This window comes from Geotrypetes seraphini, chromosome 5 (assembly GCF_902459505.1).
Source record: "Geotrypetes seraphini chromosome 5, aGeoSer1.1, whole genome shotgun sequence".
Classification (NCBI taxonomy): Eukaryota; Metazoa; Chordata; class Amphibia; order Gymnophiona; family Dermophiidae; genus Geotrypetes; species Geotrypetes seraphini.
This window is the reverse complement of record NC_047088.1, coordinates 94814548-94834641: the sequence shown is the minus strand read 5'-3', so window position 1 is coordinate 94834641 and position 20094 is coordinate 94814548. Positions and strand designations below refer to the sequence as shown.

The window sequence follows — 20094 nt, the reverse complement described above, 5'->3', positions numbered from 1 at the left end:
GAAATATAATCCTAACATTCTCCCCATTCCAGGCAATCAATATTCAATTGTTTAACAAATTTCCCTTCTATATATCTATATTGATCTTTTATATTCATTTAATCATTTTCCATAACATTTTATTAATGTATCAATTTTTTATTTAACAATGTGTTAATTTGTATTACCTTAGTATTTTGATTTCAATATATAATTATTTTAAACTTGTATGCAGTGTATTATTTAATAATTTTCATATATTCTGTTCTTTCTTTCATATAATTATTATTGTCTTTTCTTTGTATTGTTTTCCTCCATTTCTTCAATATTTCGATATGTTGTATTTCCTAATTTTTCATAGAGTCTTCAAAACCTTTTTAATATATTTTGTTAATATATCATAGGTTCTGGTTTAGATAGAAACTCTTTTAGTTTTTCGGGATCCTCAAAATATAACGACTTGTCTCCAGATGACACTCTCATTTTCGCTGGATAGTATAGTCCATATTTAAATCCTTTTTCTTTGAGTAGTGGTCTCATATCTAGTAGTCTTTTCCTTTTAGATGCTGTGTTTTTGGCGAAATCTGGTAAAAACCATAATCTTGATCCTTTATAGTTTAAGTTTTTATCTTTTTTTGCAGCATTTAGTATCTCTAGTGCTTGCTGATATCTCAACATTTTGAAAATGATTGGTCTTGGTCTGTTTTTATTTTCTGAATTTTTTATTGGGATTCTATGTGCCCTTTCGATTTCGATTGTTTGTTTCAAGTCTAATTGTAGAATTTTTGGAATTAAATTTTCAAGGAAAAGGATAGTATTTTTCCCCTCTAGATTTTCTTGTATTCCAAAGAGTTTGATGTTCTTTCTTCTTCCTCTATTCTCGTAATCCTCCAGTTGATCTTTTAATTTGTTTAATTCCAGGTTGTCGTTTTTACATCTTTTTGATTCACATTCTATAATTTCCATTTTTGATTCTAATTCAGTTGTTCTTTTGTCGTTAACTTCCATTTGTCTATGTATATTTAAAATTTCTTCTTTCATATCAGACATATTAGTAATAGTTTCTTTCAACATTTGTTTGATTTGTTTTAATTCTTCCATGACTTCAGCTTTGCTTAATGTGTCTGATTCTTCAATAGGAAGTGGTATCTTGCTAGGTGTTATTTGTTCTTGTTTCTGTCTTTTTGCAGATGTACCTGTCTCATTTTTGTTTTGTCTAGTACTTGCCATTTTATTGTTCACTTTTCCTTAGTTATTATTATTTCTTGTATTTAAATCTTTTATATTTGATATTTTTAGGTTTTTTTTTTTTTTTTTTTTTTTTTTTTAATCTCTTTTCTTCCAAGATTTTGTTATATCTTTGAAATAGAAAGTTTTCTTTGTAAGTTCTTTTCTTTTTCCTTTACCTATGTTTTCCTCACTTTCAGTTTTTCAATGTTGTAGGGGAACTTTTTTTTTTTTTTTTTTTTCTCTCCTCTTACAAGCCCAATCGCAGCTCTGATTAAGGAGAGCAACCCTTTATTAGAGTTATTTTTCAATTTTGATCAGCTTTAAGCAATTTTCTTCTGTTTTTTCTCAGCGTCTCTCAATTCCTCAATATCTTGCTGTTTCAGTTTTTTAGAGGTCCGTTGAATATTTTTTTTTCCCGTGTCTCCTCTCTCACAAGCCCAATCGCAGCTTTGCAAGAGGAAATTGATATTGAATTCAGTATTTGTTTTTTATAAGTAAGCTGACATTTATTTGTCTTCAGTGCTAAGGCACCCAATTTTTAAGAGAAATGTAAGTCCTTCTCTCTCTCAATTTTTTTTTTTTTTTTTAATCCCCTTTTTTGTCAAAGAAAAAAAAATTGGTCAGAACACAAATTCCTTTTTTCAATCAATACTGATCTTTCATTTGTAATTTGCTGGTTTCAACACTGCATTCAATTTCAATGAAACTGCCAAAATCACAACTGGTTTTCTGTATTCCCGTTTATTGTCAGCACTTATCCCATTTCAACTGCCGCATTCTTTTTCTCAGTTTTCAAATCAGCAAATGATATAATCACACTTTCTTAAAATTTTTATGACCTTCAGTATCATCAGTTTGTTTTTGCTGACATTTCTTTTCCCTTTTTATAAGTTATCTTGCTTACTGCTGCGCCGATTTAGCGCCAAGGGAAGACAATAAAAGTATCAATTAATCTCTCAGGCTCCGACTCAGCGCTTCAAACCGCCGCAACTCAGGGATCTAGTTAACAACGGTTTCACAATGGAATCCGTCCCTTTTTCAATATTAATCAGTTACTAATTTTTTACAGCTCTTCTCACTTTCATGTCATATCACCACACAGAAAGACCGGTAAAAATTAGTAGCCTTACTTTTCTCCTTCGCTTCAGATCTTTTCTGCGTTTTTTTTTTTTTTTTTTTGTCAGGAAATGTTTTCAAATTATCTTTTGTTTATATTAAAGATATTATCTTTAGTAATTGATTTATGTTATAACAGTTTTCGCCGATCTTATCACTTCCCTTGTTCACTTACTTCAGGATTTATCCCCCTCAGCGGGCACAAGTTTTTGTTCAAACCGTCAGCTTCCTGTCACCAGTGCCTCTCCGCTCTAGTCCCCCGATGTCTTCGCTTCAGCGCTAAAACTTTTAAGTTTCAGAGGAGGACTTTATCCAATCTGCCAACTCTTCTCTCTTTTATTTCTTCTTTCTTTAATCCAACGTCTCGCCGTCTCACCGATGAGGGAGAAAAAACCGGCAAATCTCTCTTTGGTTTCTCTTGCTCAGTTCTTGTCTTCGTTTCTTCAGGAAAATGTTATATATAGATTTTCAATAGTTTCTGCTTCAATTGTGAGTATTTTCAATTGAAATAATTAATATTGGGATATTTTTATTTTATGTCAGTTGCCCATTTGGAGAGGAGCGTCGAGATCACACTTCCATTCTGTGCTCGCGTTAAGCCACGCCCCCAAGATAATAGATTTTTGAAAAAGGGGGAAAAATTTCTTCTGAAATATCAAATAAATCTTGAAAATATTTTTTTTTTAAATTTCTGTAGCTGAGATTGAGGATATTTGGGGAAAATTCAAAATTCTGAGATTGTTTGATCAGCTATTGTTCTCCAAAATTTCCATCTTCCTTCTCAGGTTCAAATTATCTCTAATCATAGTGGACTGAATCTTATTAATTTCCAAGAGATCATTCTCAATTTTTTCTGGAGGCACTGATTTTAATGGTAGTACTGTAACTTTATAAAAGTATTTACAACCACATTCAGCAACAAAAGAGGAAAATGATTTATTATGTACAAAAAGTGAAAGAAATATTGAGAGCTTAAGAACCAGAGAATGCAGTTTATACAATAATATCATAGAAAGATTACAGTGATATAATATACAATATAGTTAGTCTGCATCATCATTTTTGTTTTCATCATCTGTTCCAGCTCTCATCAATGACAAAGCACCTTGAATAGTGTCCAATAACATATTAATGCTGCTGTGCTGTTTTCTGTGTCTGTGATACTGTCCGATGATATCTTAGTGCAGCCGTGGTTCAATAGATCAGGAGGAACCTAGAGTTCTCTGGTAGAAAGTATGAGATTTGGTCCTACATGTCTCCGAGTATGAAAAGGCGGTGATCCTTCCAGTCCAAACATTTTCAGCTCTGGTTACTGAGAGTGGATCTGGTTTTCATAGTAACTAAGCTATTCATATTAGTTTTGTATTTTAGACCTTATGCATGCAAATGCATCAAATGGTGGACATCTTGAAAATCAAATCTGTTTGCAATTTTTCCAGAGAATTCCAGAGAGGTTACGGGTTATGGATAAGGAGGTCATAGTGTCTTTATCATCATCCTGTACTCCTTTCCTTGGCCTTTCATGTACAGTAATGCTATCCTTTGATGCAACAACTCATGGTATAACTTTTTCCTAAATTTAAGAATATATGGTATTTTACAAATTGGGGGTGTCATATGTATGCATATATATGTGATGGTACACATATGTGAATATGTGCATGTGTGTTTAAAGCCAATTCATTTTTGAAGAACTAAGAAGGACAAAATTAGGACTGGTAGCAGTGTTGCTCTAAATATGTACATGTAGAAAGGTGAAGATTTGATTCTGTCCTCAGGTCTTCAAGCAAACCTGGGCTGCTACCTGGGGTAGAGGGATGGAGACAGTTATAGTGCAGTATTGAAACCTTGTGGCCTTATCTAAGGCTCATGATTTCAAAATTCTGGAAGGAGCCCATGTTCATAGACCTGGTTGAGGACTGATGTTGCAGCGATTGGATGAAACTTGCCCAAAAATTCAGCAGCCATAACAAAAGATTTTGACTTGATAGAAGAGTCAGTATTTCTTTGGTGGTCACTGTTAAAGGTTGTTCAGTGAGATCTGTGTGTCTGTTTCTATAATGTATTAGATATAGTTCTTGTTGGGTGCGCTGGGTGCATTCTTGGTATAATACTGTGCTGAGTAACTGCCACCACTCCCGCGAGGGCGGAAGCAGCAGAGAAGTCCCCCAGCAATGAGCAGCAGGACAGAGGAGGCCCAACCAATGAAGATGCTGGCACCCAGTTCCATCTTAGACACTGTAGTTGGATCATAGAAGTTGCGGATCACTGTGTTGGCTGACCAGCTAACAGGGATGATGAGCATCAAGCCGGCTATGGCTACCACGATGCCAGCAGTCAGAGATATCTTTGACTTGGCATTCTCATTTTCCACACAGGTGGTAAACTCAGCACCCATAAATGCCACCAGCACGCCAAAGACTGCTAGAACAATGCTAACCACGGTGAGGGCCCGGGCTGCCTGCATATCTGATGGCAACTGGAGCATGGAGTCATAGGTCTTGCACTGCATTTGGCCTGTACTTTGAACCACACAGGTCATCCAAATCCCTTCCCAGGTAGTCTGGGCTGTCACAATGTTCTGACCAGTGAAGGAAGTCTCTTTCCACTTAGGTAGAGCACAGCACACAATAGCCCCAATCAGACCACAGATGGTCAGGATGATGCCCACCAGCTGGATTCCTGATGCTCCCATTGTACTTCTCTCTAACCTGGAAAGAAGGAGAATATCAAACACAAAGAGGATGAGAATGCAGTCCATATAAATCAGTATTTCTCAACTCAGTCCTAGAGTACTCCCAGTCAGGTTTTCAGGATATCCACAATGACTAAGCATAAACTTGATTTGCATACACTGCCTCCATTATATTCAAATTTCATGCATATTCATTGTGGATATCCTGAAACCTGACTCCAAAGCAGAGTTGAGAAACACTGGTATAAATAACCCAATTAGAAAATACTATATTGAGGTAATAATGGCTCTTGGTCATCTGGGGTGCTTATTAGAGAATGACACGGTGAAAAAATTGGTCCCCGTCACCGCCCCGTCCCCGTCTCACCATCCCCGTCACCGCCCCGTCCCCGTCTCACCATCCTCTTCACCGCCCCGTCACCGCCACTGCCACCCCATTCACCGCCCCGTCACCGCCACTGCAATCCCATTCACTTTTCTTTATTTACGTATAAAGGAAACATTCTTTAAAACTTTAAAACTTAGTTAAATATTAGTTAATAACTATACAAAAACAAAACACGCAGAGAAAAAATTAATTAATATAAATTCCCTGACTTCCCTGCACTGTCCCCCCTTGAAGGTCTGTCCCCATCCTGAAAGCCTGATGCCCCCCCCCCCCCGACGTCCGATACATCCCTCCCCCCGAAGGACCGCCGACTCCCCAACAATATCGGGCCAGGAGGGAGCCCAAATCCTCCTGGCCACGGCGACCCCCTAACCCCACCCCGCACTACATTACGGGCAGGAGGGATCCCAGGCCCTCCTGCCCTCGACGCAAACCCCCCTCCCCCCAACGACCGCCCCCCCCCAGCTTCAAAATGATGCCTGAAGTTACCTTGGGGGTTCTGAGCACTATTAATTTTAATTTATTACAGCACTCCAGAAATATTTTTCTAATTGTTTTAACTTGGAAAAGCGAACCAGGATTGTCTTAATGAAAGGCTTATGTTCTGCACTGCAGCCCTCCTGCCCTCGACGCAAACCCCCCTCCCCCCAACGACCGCCCCCCCCAGCCGACCCACGACCCCCCTGGCGACCCCCCCACCCCCACCCCCCTTCCCCGTACCTTTGGTAGTTGGCCGGACAGACGGGAGCCAAAACCGCCTGTCCGGCAGGCAGCCAACGAAGGAATGAGGCCGGATTGGCCCATCCATCCTAAAGCTCCGCCTACTGGTGGGGCCTAAGGCGCGTGGGCCAATCAGAATAGGCCCTGGAGCCTTAGGTCCCACCTGGGGGCGCGGCCTGAGGCACATGGTCGGGTTGGGCCCATGTGCCTCAGGCCGCGCCCCCAGGTGGGACCTAAGGCTCCAGGGCCTATTCTGATTGGCCCACACGCCTTAGGCCCCACCAGTAGGCGGAGCTTTAGGATGGATGGGCCAATCCGGCCTCATTCCTTCGTTGGCTGCCTGCCGGACAGGCGGGTTTGGCTCCCGTCTGTCCGGCCAACTACCAAAGGTACGGGGAAGGGGGGTGGCAGGGTCGTGGGGGTCGCCAGGGGGGTCGCGGGTCGGCTGGGGGGGCGGTCGGAGGTTCTTGGGGGGGGCGGTCGTTGGGGGGGAGGGGGGTTTGCGTCGAGGGCAGGAGGGCCTGGGATCCCTCCTGCCCGTAATGTAGTGCGGGGTGGGGTTAGGGGGTCGCCGTGGCCAGGAGGGTTTGGGCTCCCTTCTGGCCCGATATTGTCGGGAAGTCGGCGGTCCTTCGGGGTGGGGGTGCGAGTGGTCCTGCCGGGGGGGGGATGTATCGGACGTCGGGGAGTCGGCCGGGCAAGAGGGCTTGGGCTCCCTCTTGCTCCGATCGCGGGTGCGGGTGGGAGCGCGTGCGAGCGGTCGTTCGGGGTGGGGGTGCGAGCGGTCCTGCTGGGGGGGTGAATCGGGCGTCGGGCGGTAAATAGCGGTTCCTAGAAGGGGGTACATTGGCCCGCGGGGACAAACCTGTTCACCGTTTCCGCGGTCGGTGAATGGCCTTGTCCCCGTCACCGCAGCGACTGCTAGTTTTCTTCCCCGTTTTCGGCGGTGACCCGCGGCTTAAATGCGGTGGCCGCGGGTAAACCGTCACCGTGTCATTCTCTAGTGCTTATCACCAAGGCAGCTATAGATTTGTAGTTCCAGTTTCTCTACAATAAGCATGTCTTAGCTTACACAGGAGGCAATACTTGGACTTGTTTAGCCTGTCCCATGATAACAGCATTCAATTGGTAAGCCTAGGAAATGAATTAGGCCTTATTTTCTTTTTCAACATTGTCTCATCTTAAAGGAAATTAGAGAATGGCACAGGGACATGGTTATCCACGGGGTGGAGATGGAGACAGAGCCCATGGAGATGGGGACAAACTTTGTCCCCCTGTCACTCTAAAAACTTGAGACTAGTATCAATATGTAAAAACTTAACATATCTTAGACAATTGGCAATTCAATGATTTAAAAAAACTGAAGGATCTGCTTTTGGATTTAAATTAACTACTGTTAAATGACATTTGTGTCTTGTCTGTCTTTGATGAGTCTTGTCTGCTGATTAGACTCCTACTATCTGCAACGTTCTTCCATCATCTGACAAGCATCTTACTGTTACTGCAACAGATTTATCCATCATTGATGGCATCAAGGAGCATTTCCAACATTTAATAGACACTTATTTTCTGTTTATCCATTACATAGTTTGGGTTCTCTTCTACACCCATGTTTGAAAGATACTCCAGTTACTGTACCTTCCCAGATGATGTAAAATCTTTGGGAAGGTTGTACCAAAATCAGATCAAAATGGAAGGCTCTATCTGTGATTTATAATTAGTTGTACAGAATATTCCTTTTCTATATTTTAATAAAAAGATTTAAATATTAAATCATAAGTGTTTGAGGCTTGTGCAAATGAGGACGAGTCCATGTAGATGGGGACAGAATTCGCGGGGACGAATGCAAACTTTGTCCCCGTGTCATACTCCAAAGGAAACCCTATACACCCTATTGTTACACCATTCTCATCCCAGTCCTTGGGACATAATCAGCCAGTGACTTTTCAGCATATCCACAATGGAGCATACATGAGATAGATTTATGTGCATAGCTAGCACCTCCATTGGTACATATATCCTGTCCCCTAATGAACATCAAGTTGGATGTTTCTCTGTTACCCTGTTAATAAAATGCTGCATAAATAGAATTCCTCATGTCCAATACATTTTACAGCTACTTAGTTGCATAGTTCCTTGAGTTGAAGGGAGACCAGTGATTGTCCAACATCTTTGTGTCAGTGGTTCTCAACCTGTCCTTCAGGCATATCTGTTATTTATTTATTTGTTTTTTTTAGCCTGTCCTCCAAAAAGGAGCTCAGAATGGGTTACAAATCAGGTATTCAAGCATTTTCCTTATCTGTCCCAGAGGCCTCACAATCTATCTAATGTACCTGGGGCAGTGGAGGATTAAGTGACTTGCCCAGGGTCACAAAGAGCAGCATGGGATTTTAACCCATAATCTCAGGGTGCTGAGGCTGTAGCTCTAACCACCACACCACACTCTCCTCTTTAATAAACATTCATGAGATAGATTTGCATACTTTGGCATAATCAAAAAATACGTCTAAGTCCGATTTGGACATAGGGCGCTACCATGTTTCCTCAAAAATAAGACAGGGTCTTATATTAATTTGTGCTCCAAAAAACGCACTAGGACTTATTTTCGGAGAATATTTTATTTTTGGGGAAACATGGTATCTACCCTTGACATTTGCCATGTTTAGAAGCCAGGATACCCTGTGTACCAGAGCATGACACAAAAAAGCCTTCAAAGACTACCTCCAGAACCACACTATCACTATACCTGCCAGTAGTAATGGCATTTCACACATCACATTATTTTCCAAGATAATGCATACTGAAAATGAGTGTCCTGACTAAAACCACATCCTCAGCAAGAAAACACCGTACAGTGTTATACCTATCCCTCCTTCCCATCCTTTTGTGCACCAGAACCCCACCGATCCTCCCACCATGAGCCTTACATACCTCCGAAGCCTTCCCTCTTCTGCATCACTGAGATTTTGTAACTTCATCCAACTTGTTTGATGCAGAATAAATTCAAATAACATTAACTTAGCAAAAGAATAAAAGTAATTGTTTGCTTCTTTTCTTTAGGCTTTTACTGTGATCGCCATTTTAATGCAATGAGGTTTTCACTGGCAATAGGTTGCTTCACGGCCTTCCCTCTGACGTGTCACTGATGATGTCATCAGTGATGCAGCAGAGGGAAGGCCCCAGTGGGAGAGGGCCACGAAGTAAGGCTCATGGTGGGAGGGTCGGTGAGGTTCCGGTGCACAAAAGGATGGGAGAGAGAGATCTTAATTAGGGCTTATTTTTGGGGTAGGGCTTATATTAGGACCTACCCCGAAATTCATGCTAGGGCTTATTTTCAGGGAAACACATTGGTCGCCCAAAGTCAGCAGTGGAAAAATGTCCATTCTCGAAAAGTACATCCCCCATTTTCCCCCCCCCCCCAAAATCATCTATTTCTACAGCCAGGCATTGATCGTCCAGACTGCCACTATGTCTATCTATATTTAATGAGTCGTTTTACTTCCAAAAGAAAGGTGTTGCTATGGGTGCTACTGTGGCCCCTTCTGTTGCTTTTCTTTTTATGGCCATTTTTGAGGAGTCATTTTTTCTTCTTATGTGCTTTATTGGAGGAGGTACATAGATGATATTTTTATTATTTGGCAGGGATCTCAGGTTGAATTAGACAGTTTTTTGCTGTATCTTAATCAATGTGATTATAACATTCAATTCACCATGACTTTCCATTCCACCTTTATTAATTTTTTGGATATACAGTTACAGTATCGCGATGGACTATTTGATACTTCAATCTTTTGAAAACCCAGACACTAACACCGTACTTCATTATCGTAGTTATCATCCAAAACTTTTGCGCAATTGTATACCTATGTTTCAAATGTTAAGATTGAAACGTTTGTTTTCTTCTGACATGGATTTTAAAATCCAAAGCCATCATATGTCCTGAAGATTTAGACAGCGTGGATATCCTACCTGAATGTTAAGACGTGCAGCTAAACGTGCCACCCATGCTGAACTTCAATGGTTATTCCTTCTTAAACCTTCTAGTGAGATATCTGATCAAAGGATGACTTGTGTGCTTCCTTTTTCTTCCTTGTCTACTCACGTACAGAATATCATTGGTCAACATTGGCATTTGCTAAATTTTCATTCCGAGTTCAGAAATAAGCCTAGGTTTGCTTTCACACACAGTAAAAATCTAGGGGAATGCTTGAAACATCATTCATTTCTTTCAATTAACCATAATGAGATGGGTCATACCCCGTGTGGTAAGTGTAGGTATTGCCAATATTCTATGAGCACTGATTGTGTACTTATTCCTAATGTGGATATGAGGTTTAAATTACATCATAAAACTGACTGCAATTCTACTCAGGTTGTTTATGGTATTTTCTGTCCATGCCATAAGCTTTATATTGGTCAAACTAAGAGTGCCATTAAACTCCGTATTGCCAAACATCTCAGCTGTATTAGAACTCAGAAAAGTGATGCCCCTTTGGTGGATCTTTGGGCCCAATTCCACCACTCGTTATCTGATTTGCGTTTTTGTGTTTTTAAACAGTTTGTTACCACAACTGGGGGGGATATTTCTCGGCTGCTTACTTATCATGAACAGCATCTGATTTTTGCGTGGCACACTGTGATACCTAATGGGTTAAACAGAGAGATCGAGTGGCTAGTGTTACATTAATTTTTATTTGTATTACTTTTTTCGCTTTTTTTTTTACTTGTTTAATTATTTTTTTCTTCAGATTTTTTTGATTGTTTTCATTTTTTAAGCTAATTCAGCTGTTATCATGCTGTGGTCTATTTAATGCTCCGCCCTCTCTCTACTGTCATGACGTTTGCGTGGCGGTAGCCATCTTTGCTTTTGGATTAAGATAGCTTCTATCTCCTGCCCGATATGATTGCGTGTATTTATATTTATTTTGTTTGTCTTATAATAATTGATTTGTTAGGTTCTTTTTGGTTATGTTGATGTGTTGGTGTTTCATTTTGTTTTTAGCACGATTCTTCCTCTTGATAAAGAAAGCCATCGAAACACGGCTTATGTTGAGGAGGAGGGAATTGGCTGGTTTTGTGGATATTGGATGAAGTATTTGCTCACTTTGGACATTTTTTTGCACTTGCACTTTAACACTTTGGGATTCACCCTCATATGAACTTTTACCATGTGATGTTTTTTACCGGATGACTCAGGACTCCACCTTGTCCCTTTGACTTTGTTTTTGAAACTACGCGAACCGAAGTTTGGATTAACTCGAGCTATATGATTCATGTACAATATCATCACCCACTGATCAACTCGAGCTAAGTGACTTTTGAATTTCTTTTCTATAATATGAACTTAGTGGATTCCTTTGCCTCCTTTTTCAGGTGTATGTATGTATGTTTGTATGTTTACTTGTGATGCAATAATAAGCTATGAATAAAGTTGTAGTGCTTTTAATGCATTTATATTATATTTATTGATATTGGTTTACTTGGATCACATTGGCATAACTTGTGAATGAATTTAATTTGTGTTTTTAATGAGTGGATTCTTTGTGGGTTATATCTATATACAGTACCATATTCTCAACCAAAAATTTGTTAAAGTCCCAAACACCCAGAACAAGACCTTTTAGACATGGAAGGGGCCAGCATTGTGATGGACTGGCCACCCAGACATGGCAACAGAGCAGTGGGACACCTTACAGGGCACTGCTATGAATTTCACAATATGGGTGCCACATAAACATTTCACCAGAACTCCCTTATAGGTTATGGTGCGTCCCCCAAAACCCACTATACCCATCTGTCTACAACCCCAATAGCCCTTATGGCTGCAGGTAGCACCTATATGGCAGTACTATATGTAATGTAATGTAATGTAATGTAATTTATTTCTTATATACCGCTACATCCGTTAGGTTCTAAGCGGTTTACAGAAAATATACATTAAGATTAGAAATAAGAAAGGTACTTGAAAAATTCCCTTACTGTCCCGAAGGCTCACAATCTAACTAAAGTACCTGGAGGGTAATAGAGAAGTGAAAAGTAGAGTTAGAGGAAAAATAAAAATAAAATAAACATTTTAACAAGACAGCATTGATCTAAATACTTTGGAAGGTAGAAGAGAGGAGAGAAAGGAATAGAAGCAGAAGGGGGAGCCGTTGAACAGTAGAATTCTGGAGAAATTTAAATGATAGAAATAGAACAAAACAAAGACTATAGGGTTTGGGTTTTTTTTTTTATGGGCTCACATTTTCCACCATTAATTTAATTTTTTATTTAATTATTTATATTCCGCATATAATACAATTCTACGTGGATTACAATTATTCAGGTACTCAAGCATTTTTCCCTATATGTCCCAGAGGGCTCACACTATCTAATGTACCTGGGCCACTGGGGGATTAAGTGAATTGCCCAGGGTCACAAGGAGCAGTGCAGGATTTGAACCCACAACCCCAGGGTACTGGGGCTGTAGCTCCCACTGTAGTGATTAGAGTGGATTATGGGCCTGAGTTCACTAGCCCCTCCCCCCCCCAAACTCCTTAAGCCACCTCTGTGCAGTTCTACTAGGCTTTCCTATACCAGATGCTGATGTTCCGGAGTCAGGTATGAACGGTTTTATTCTGAACTTTGTGGGGATGTGAGGATGAATCAGGAAAATCAGGAATAAGACCTGCATGAAAATGTAGGCAGAAGATGACACAAGCATAAGACCTGCATATATTGTAGGCGAAGACCCCTGCGAAACCTCAAATAGTTATATTTCTAAGAGAGACATTGTGCATATGAATTCAGACTTCTAAGCAGTCATTTTTCTCTCTGTCAGCAAAAGAGAGAGATTCACCTTTGCTCCAAAAACCAGCAGTCAGATCTCCTGACTGTGGCATCATTGTTTTGGGACTTTTCAGAACAGTACAGTTCATGATAAAATGTCCTAAGAAGCACTAGCAAGGATAGTAGTGTAACTCAGGAAGGTGGGGGCCTGTTCTCCAGAGTTATTAGCCTTAGTATTGGAAATGCATTTGTCAGGGAAATATAGAAAGGTCAGTTTTGGCACCAGGTGACGTCACATTTCAGTATGGCTCCATGATAAGTGTATAGATCAATAAAAATGACATATGTGACAACCAATGAGAAGTGAGTAACTAGGAGGTACCCTAGTCTACTGATATAATGTATATAAGGGACATGCTGGATGGCATAAAGGGGGGAGGATGAGAGAGAAGAGATGAATCCTAAGACAGAAGCTAGCTACATTGTATGTATATTATAGTGCTGCTTTTCAGTGTATTTTGCTAACTTTCATTTATTGCTAATAAATATATTTCATACCAGTAACCAAAGAGTACGAGGTCTATTTCTGTGATGCAATAAGCAGCCTATCACTGTCATTTGCTGACCCCTGATGTTGAAAACTAGAAGAATAATTGTCTTTGAGTACAGCAGCTCAGGGACGCTTGCTTGCCTCTGTTAGGTTTTGTGGCCGTGAATCCTATATTGTTTTGATGCTGTTATCGCTGCTTTTGCTAAGGAACATGCATTTCAAAGTTACGGCAATTGCATTTTGTTTTTATGATTTATCTCCGTTGCTAACATATGTAAAAATAGTCGCTTACAAATCTGTCCCTGGTAACAAAGTTCTAATCTAATCTACCCTGTTAACTGTTTATATCTCTTTCCGTCAGCATGCATCTTAGTGAACATGTGCTTTTGAAGTACATGGGAGCCGATGCCTGACTAACTTTTTCTTTTAACTTCTTAAACTTTTTTTCCTTCTGAAACTTGAAACCTGTGTGTTCAAATGTATTTCTGAGAATGGACTAATGCAAGTAAAATTTTCTTTACTGTACGTTCATGGAATTTACATTTTCAAAGTTATCTTTCTAAGCCTCCTTTCTTCATAAAAAGGAGCGTTTCTTCAACACAAATAAAGCCTTTTCCTGGCCTTTGTCCAATGTACCAATGAGTGAAATAGGGTAATTTGAGATATAACTTTAAAACGTACACGGATTAAAACCCTCATTGTTTTGCACACTGAGGTGTGTCCCCTACCGTATTTGATTTTTGTGTATGACCGAAGGACCTGAGCAGAGCTAGGGAAGCCTGCTGTTGTATAGATTTGTGACAGGTCTATTAGACCAGTGATTCCCAACCCTGTCCTGGAGGAACATCAGGCCAATCGGGTTTTCAGGCTAGCCCTAATGAATATGCATGAGAGAGATTTGCATATGATGGAAGTGATAGGCATGCAAATTTGCTTCATGCATATTCATTAGGGCTAGCCTGAAAACCCAATTGGCCTGGTGTTCCTCCAGGACAGGGTTGGGAACCACTGTATTAGACTGACAAGGGAAGCCAGATTGTGTTTTGAGATTTTTAAAGACTGGCAAGGGAAGCCAAGTTGTGTTTTGAGATTGAGAGACTAGTGAGTGACGCTAGCTGTAATTGTGATAATTTATTTTATCGCGTGTGGGAAGAGCCCACAATGTTTTAGGGTTCATGTTACTGTAAGTATTTCTTTCATTATCTTATTTAGTTAGCAAAGAATTCTTAGATGAGAAGGGCATGCATCTTCCTTGCCTTTTTTCAAACTACTGTTTGTGTTTGTAACAGGCTTTAGCCAGCTGTATTAACTATTTCGATCATGTTGCCATTAGACGTTATGAAACTAGTTACTCCCCCGGAGATACATAAGTCAATTTAGCATTTTCATGACAAATGGGTTAAGTACACTTCTAAGAAACACATAAAGAAAACTTTTAATGATTGGAAATGGCCAAAGGAAGGTTCTCTTTACTGGAGAGACCTTGTCACCCTCCGCACTATTATCCTAAATAATAAGAAAGGTACATCCCTTTTTGAACATTTACTCATGTGGAATTTATGGTTTAATAATTGCCAAGATCCTCCAACCCGAGATGTTACTCCATGCCAGGAGAGTACAACACCTATCCCAGAACCCCCCTACCAACCAGAATCCCTTAAATAGGGCTCCAGAATATATACAGCCATCTGCGCCCTTACCTATCGGAGTGAGTGAAACTCCCGATACGATTCATGAGGGAGCTAGCTTTAAGCAGTGGCCCGAAAAAGAAACCAGATGAGAGAAAGATGTGACTGACAAAGATCATGTTCATCAGGAACACCTTAGATATGCCACCCCAACAGAATCAGATAGCAGACGCAATCAAATGATAAACACAGGCACATGAAGGAAACTGTGTAGGAGAAGTGATACAGAATAGTTTAGAAAGGGAATGCTCACATTTTGATTATCAAATCAGATCACAAGAGCATTTAGACTCATCACAGCCTTTAATTACTTTTGACACATCTGAAGTTCCACACCGTGGTTCTGAGAAACCGATTTTGGAAAATTCTGTTAGGCATCCTCTAAAGTTTGAACCCACCGAATTGCAAACATCTATCCCATACATCCATATATAAACTGTTATTATTATTATTATTACTCATGCACAGCCATTTGAAAATGTTACTGCTTTACAGAGAAAACGCCCCCATGATATTATCCCTCCTGAATTTTTGCATGAGGCATGTGAACAGTGTTCACGGGACTTGGATCGTCTTGGGCAAATTGCCCAAGTTCCTGTCGACCTTTCTCCACCTACCCCCACTTTCTCCTTCATATGCTACAGCTGAAAAAGAGGCTGCAGAGGCATTGTGCAATCTCAGACATGATAGGCGAACTTCAGTTTCTGAACCTGCTCCATTTACTCCATTCTGGAAATTAAATGCATGCCCTAATCCTAAAGATTGTGCACTTGAGAGTGAATGCACTGGCAAATTTAAACATGTAAGTTATGCCCAAGTACATAAGGACCTCCACTATACAGTGCCCTATTGCAGGGTCTGTCTTGGATTAAAATCTTGCCCAAACCCACAGGACTGTGCCACATATGGCAACTGTATGACTTTCCCACATGTTAATCGCTCAGATGGCTGTGAACTTCCTTTTCCTGTTCCCCATAGGAAAATGTTGTATCATGATACCAATTCTTATTTTCATTCCAGTCTGACCCCAGCCCAGATTGTAACCCAACAAGTACGTTCTTCATTTTATGTCCAGCCTTGGATTGAAAATTTAGTCTGCTGGACAGAGTCCTTAGCTCCACAACTGATTTCTTTTCCTCACGAAGGTTCCTTTGAAACTAGGTATATGAACACTGCCCAATTATGTATCCAACTAGGAATAGAGGATTCCGGATGGAACCTCAAATATATGAAAGATGGTCTCAAGCTGTGGGAAAAGTAGGAGCGTAAATTTTATAGTCAACCCACAGAGCTCCTGACAACTCATTTTGCCTTGTCTAATGCTGAACTGCACCCAGCTAGTGTTCCAGTTACCCCCATTTCACTAGCCCCTACTAACGTCCCGACACACTCTATAGTCCAGCCCCTTCAGTACAAGTCTCCATTGATGCAGTGCAAGCCACTACTGTCTCAGCTATCCTTGTCCCACCTGTTCCAGCTGAATTTGATAATGTTGTCAGCATGATAGCCAAGTACTGGCCAGTAATCTTTTCTTATTCAACATTGTTAAAAGCTAGCAATACAGATCAGAGAGAAATGTTGCAACTCGAGACAAAGCCCCTAGTTCTACAGATACAGGGACAGGAAACACAAAAAGCACAAGTAGAGAATAAACAGGAGCCAGCAGAGCCGCCGAGATCCGAGGAGAGGACAGCGTGGGAGCTCTGCTCCGCCCCTCTCCCTTGACCAGCGGGGATCAGATCTTTAAATTGGAATCGCCCACGGCGCGCAGCCATTTGCTGGGCCTTCTCACAGCCTCCAGCAGAGCCGCCGAGATCCGAGGAGAGGACAGTGTGGGAGCTCTGCTCCGCCCCTCTCCCTTGACCAGCGGGGGACAGATCTTGAAAACTGAATCGCCTAAGGTGCACAGCCATTTGCCGGACCCTCTCACAGCCACCAGCAGAGCCGCCAAGACCCGAGGAGAGGACAGCGTGGGAGCTCTGCTCCGCCCCTCTCCCTTGACCAGCGGAGGACAGATCTTGAAAACCGAATCGCCCACAGAGCGCAGCCATTTGCCGGGCCCTCTCACAGCCACCAGCAGAGCCGCCGAGATCCGAGGAGAGGACAGCGTGGGAGCTCTGCTCCACCCCTCTCCCTTGACCAGCGGGGGTCAGATCTTTAAATTTGAATCGCCCACGGCGCGCAGCCATTCGGCGCACCGATGAAGGCATGCGACAAAGGCGCATGCGCCTTAGTGTGCGCCTTCGTGAAGCGTCGGCAGTGAAGCAAACAGGAAACAGACAGCTCACCGGTTCCCCCGTAACAGCAAAGGTCACAACCAAGAGATAAAAATCACTGTCAGATCAAACAAATCGCTTACCCAGAAACCAACTCCCCAGCACCTTTACTCATCAACAATGGTAATCCGCCCACCCAAAATCATGCTTGTCCTCCTGTTGCTCTACCTTCTCATATCCAACTGGAAAACAACAGGATACCATACATACTCTATCCCAATCATGACAATATCCTACAGACAACCCCAACCAGCTAGGAAACTCCACTCCCCTAGAACTCTGACACCATGTCCATTCTCCAGCCAAGAAAGCATTCCTACTATCTGGAGAAAACGACCTCTGCCAAAGCCCAAGACAAACACTCAAAAACACCAGACACCTCCAAGAATCTTCCTCAACTCAATCAGTACCCCCATCACCCTCACAAAATTCGCACCAATAGAATGTGCATACATGAACATAAGATCAATCAGTCCGAAGGCGGAACTAATCAAGGATTGGCTGACTAAAGAACAACTAGGCTGCCTATTCTTAGCTGAAACTTGGCTCACATCAGACTCTGACCCAAGCATAATAGAATTCTGCCCAAAAGGATATAAACTAGAGCTTGTCTGTCGAGAAAACAAACGAGGGGGAGGGCTAGCCATCCTAGTAAAAAACAACCTCAACCTAAAAGTCCTAGCCAAGCACTCATCCCCTCATCTGCTAGCCTGTCAACTCTCCGATAACACACTCACAGGAAACCTGACTTGTCTTCTCTGCTATGTCACGCCAGGAAAATGGACCTCCTCAAAACAAGAACTCGAAGAATTCATTTTCCAGAACTCACTAACTTCCACACATAACTTACTCCTCGGAGACATAAATCTCCATCTAGAAGACCACTCCTCCAACCAAGTAGAGGGAATACTTTCATATCTCAACACACTATTTTACCAGATCCTTAACTCCGAACCCACACACGAAAAAGGCCACCAACTTGACATTACAGCATTCGTGTCCCCTAACCGCGACACATAAAACATCCACATATCTAACGGAGCTTGGCACCTCTCTCTCTGGTCAGACCACAACAAATACACTTTCACTATAAACTGGGCTCAAAACAACCACAAACCCACACCCAAAAAAACAATACACGACAGAAAATCAATCCCACTACCTTTTGGGACACGGTAGACCTCGCAATCGACCACATCAACCCCAAATAATTCGTAACTCACTGGCGTACACTAAGTGAATCTACAATGAACGAGCTAGCCCCAATAAAAACTAAAAACAAAATCTGTAGACCCTCAGACAAATGGTTCGACTCCGAACTACTCCATTTAAAAAGGCACTGTAGACACCTCGAAAGAATATGGAAAAACAGAAACAAGACCAAACTAAAACAGCATGGAGAAACCAAATCAAACAGTATAAAATCAAATTAAAGGAAAAACGGAAAGCCTACTACTCCAAACTAATTGGCACTGAAACACCAGATTCAAAAGTACTTTCAATCTTGTAAGAAAACTCACTGACACTAAACCTTTCCTAGCCACCCAAGGAAACCAATCTCCTTCAGCCCACCAATTAGCAGACTACTTCAAGCACAAAATCACCACCTATCAGAACCACCTTTAACAAATCATTAACCATCCTCGATGAGATTATATTAAATCCAACAATGGATGAAGCCATATTAGCAGACAGAACTTGGACTAACTTCCCTAAAGTACAATGGTCTGACATGAATCGACTCTACAACAAATATAGTCAAACATCATGTTATCTGAATAACTGCCCATCGTACCTGCTATCAACCGCATCCATCAAGTTCAAAGCCAGCCTCATGAAATGGTTACAATCCACGCTCACGGATGGTCAGTTCCCATCAGAACTAGGCGAGATAATAATCACCCCAATACCGAAAGACCTCAAAGCCCCAATCAATAACCCAGCCAACTACAGACCCATTGTCTCAATCCCATTATATGTCAAACTAATAGAAGGTCTTGTAGCACAATATCTCTCCAACTACCTAGAAGACCACAACATACTACATCCATCACAATCAGGATTCAGAAAAAAACACAGCACAGAGACACTACTTGTATCTCTAATGGATATAGCCCGACAGCACCTCAGTAAAGGAAACAGGATACTAATCATCCAACTTGATCTTTCAGCAGCTTTCGACCTAATAGACCACTCCATACTACTCCAGATACTAGACGCCATAGAGATCTCAGGTAGGGTGCTCAACTGGTTCCAAGGATTCCTTAAAACTAGAACTTATAGAGTAAAGTCAAAAGATCTCATATCGGACCCTTGGTCAAACCCCTGCGGAGTACCGCAAGGATCTCCATTATCGCCCATACTATTCAACCTCTTTGTATCCTCCCTGGGCACAACCCTAGACACCCTAAATATAGTATAATTCAGCTACGCAGATGACATAACAATCCTCCCCGTCAACATTCAAGACCCCAACTCGTCAGGACGCCTGAAAACAACATTGGAAACTGTAGAAACATGGATGACTAACCACAAACTGAAGCTGAACACGGATAAAACCAAATTCCTACTGCTAGAAAAAGACAAAGAACCAACCTTAACTGAATTGGTGGCAAATGCAATCAAATACCCAATACAGCCCGCACTCAAAATTCTGGGAGTAACGATAGACAGGTGCTGCACAA

At 41.4% G+C, this 20094-nt stretch overlaps 1 protein-coding gene across 1 annotated transcript in view; it reads right to left on the bottom strand.

Annotated features, from left to right (window-relative positions):
* Positions 1 to 1279: 1279 nt before the first annotated feature.
* The window catches only part of LOC117360578 (claudin-4-like), a 31739-nt gene continuing 12924 nt past the window's right edge, over positions 1280 to 20094 (bottom strand). The window contains exon 2 of the mRNA XM_033944531.1: positions 1280 to 5036. Within this exon, the coding sequence (XP_033800422.1) occupies positions 4391 to 5020 (630 nt within the window). The 5' untranslated portion in view covers positions 5021 to 5036 and the 3' untranslated portion in view covers positions 1280 to 4390. The remainder of the gene's footprint in view (positions 5037 to 20094) is intronic.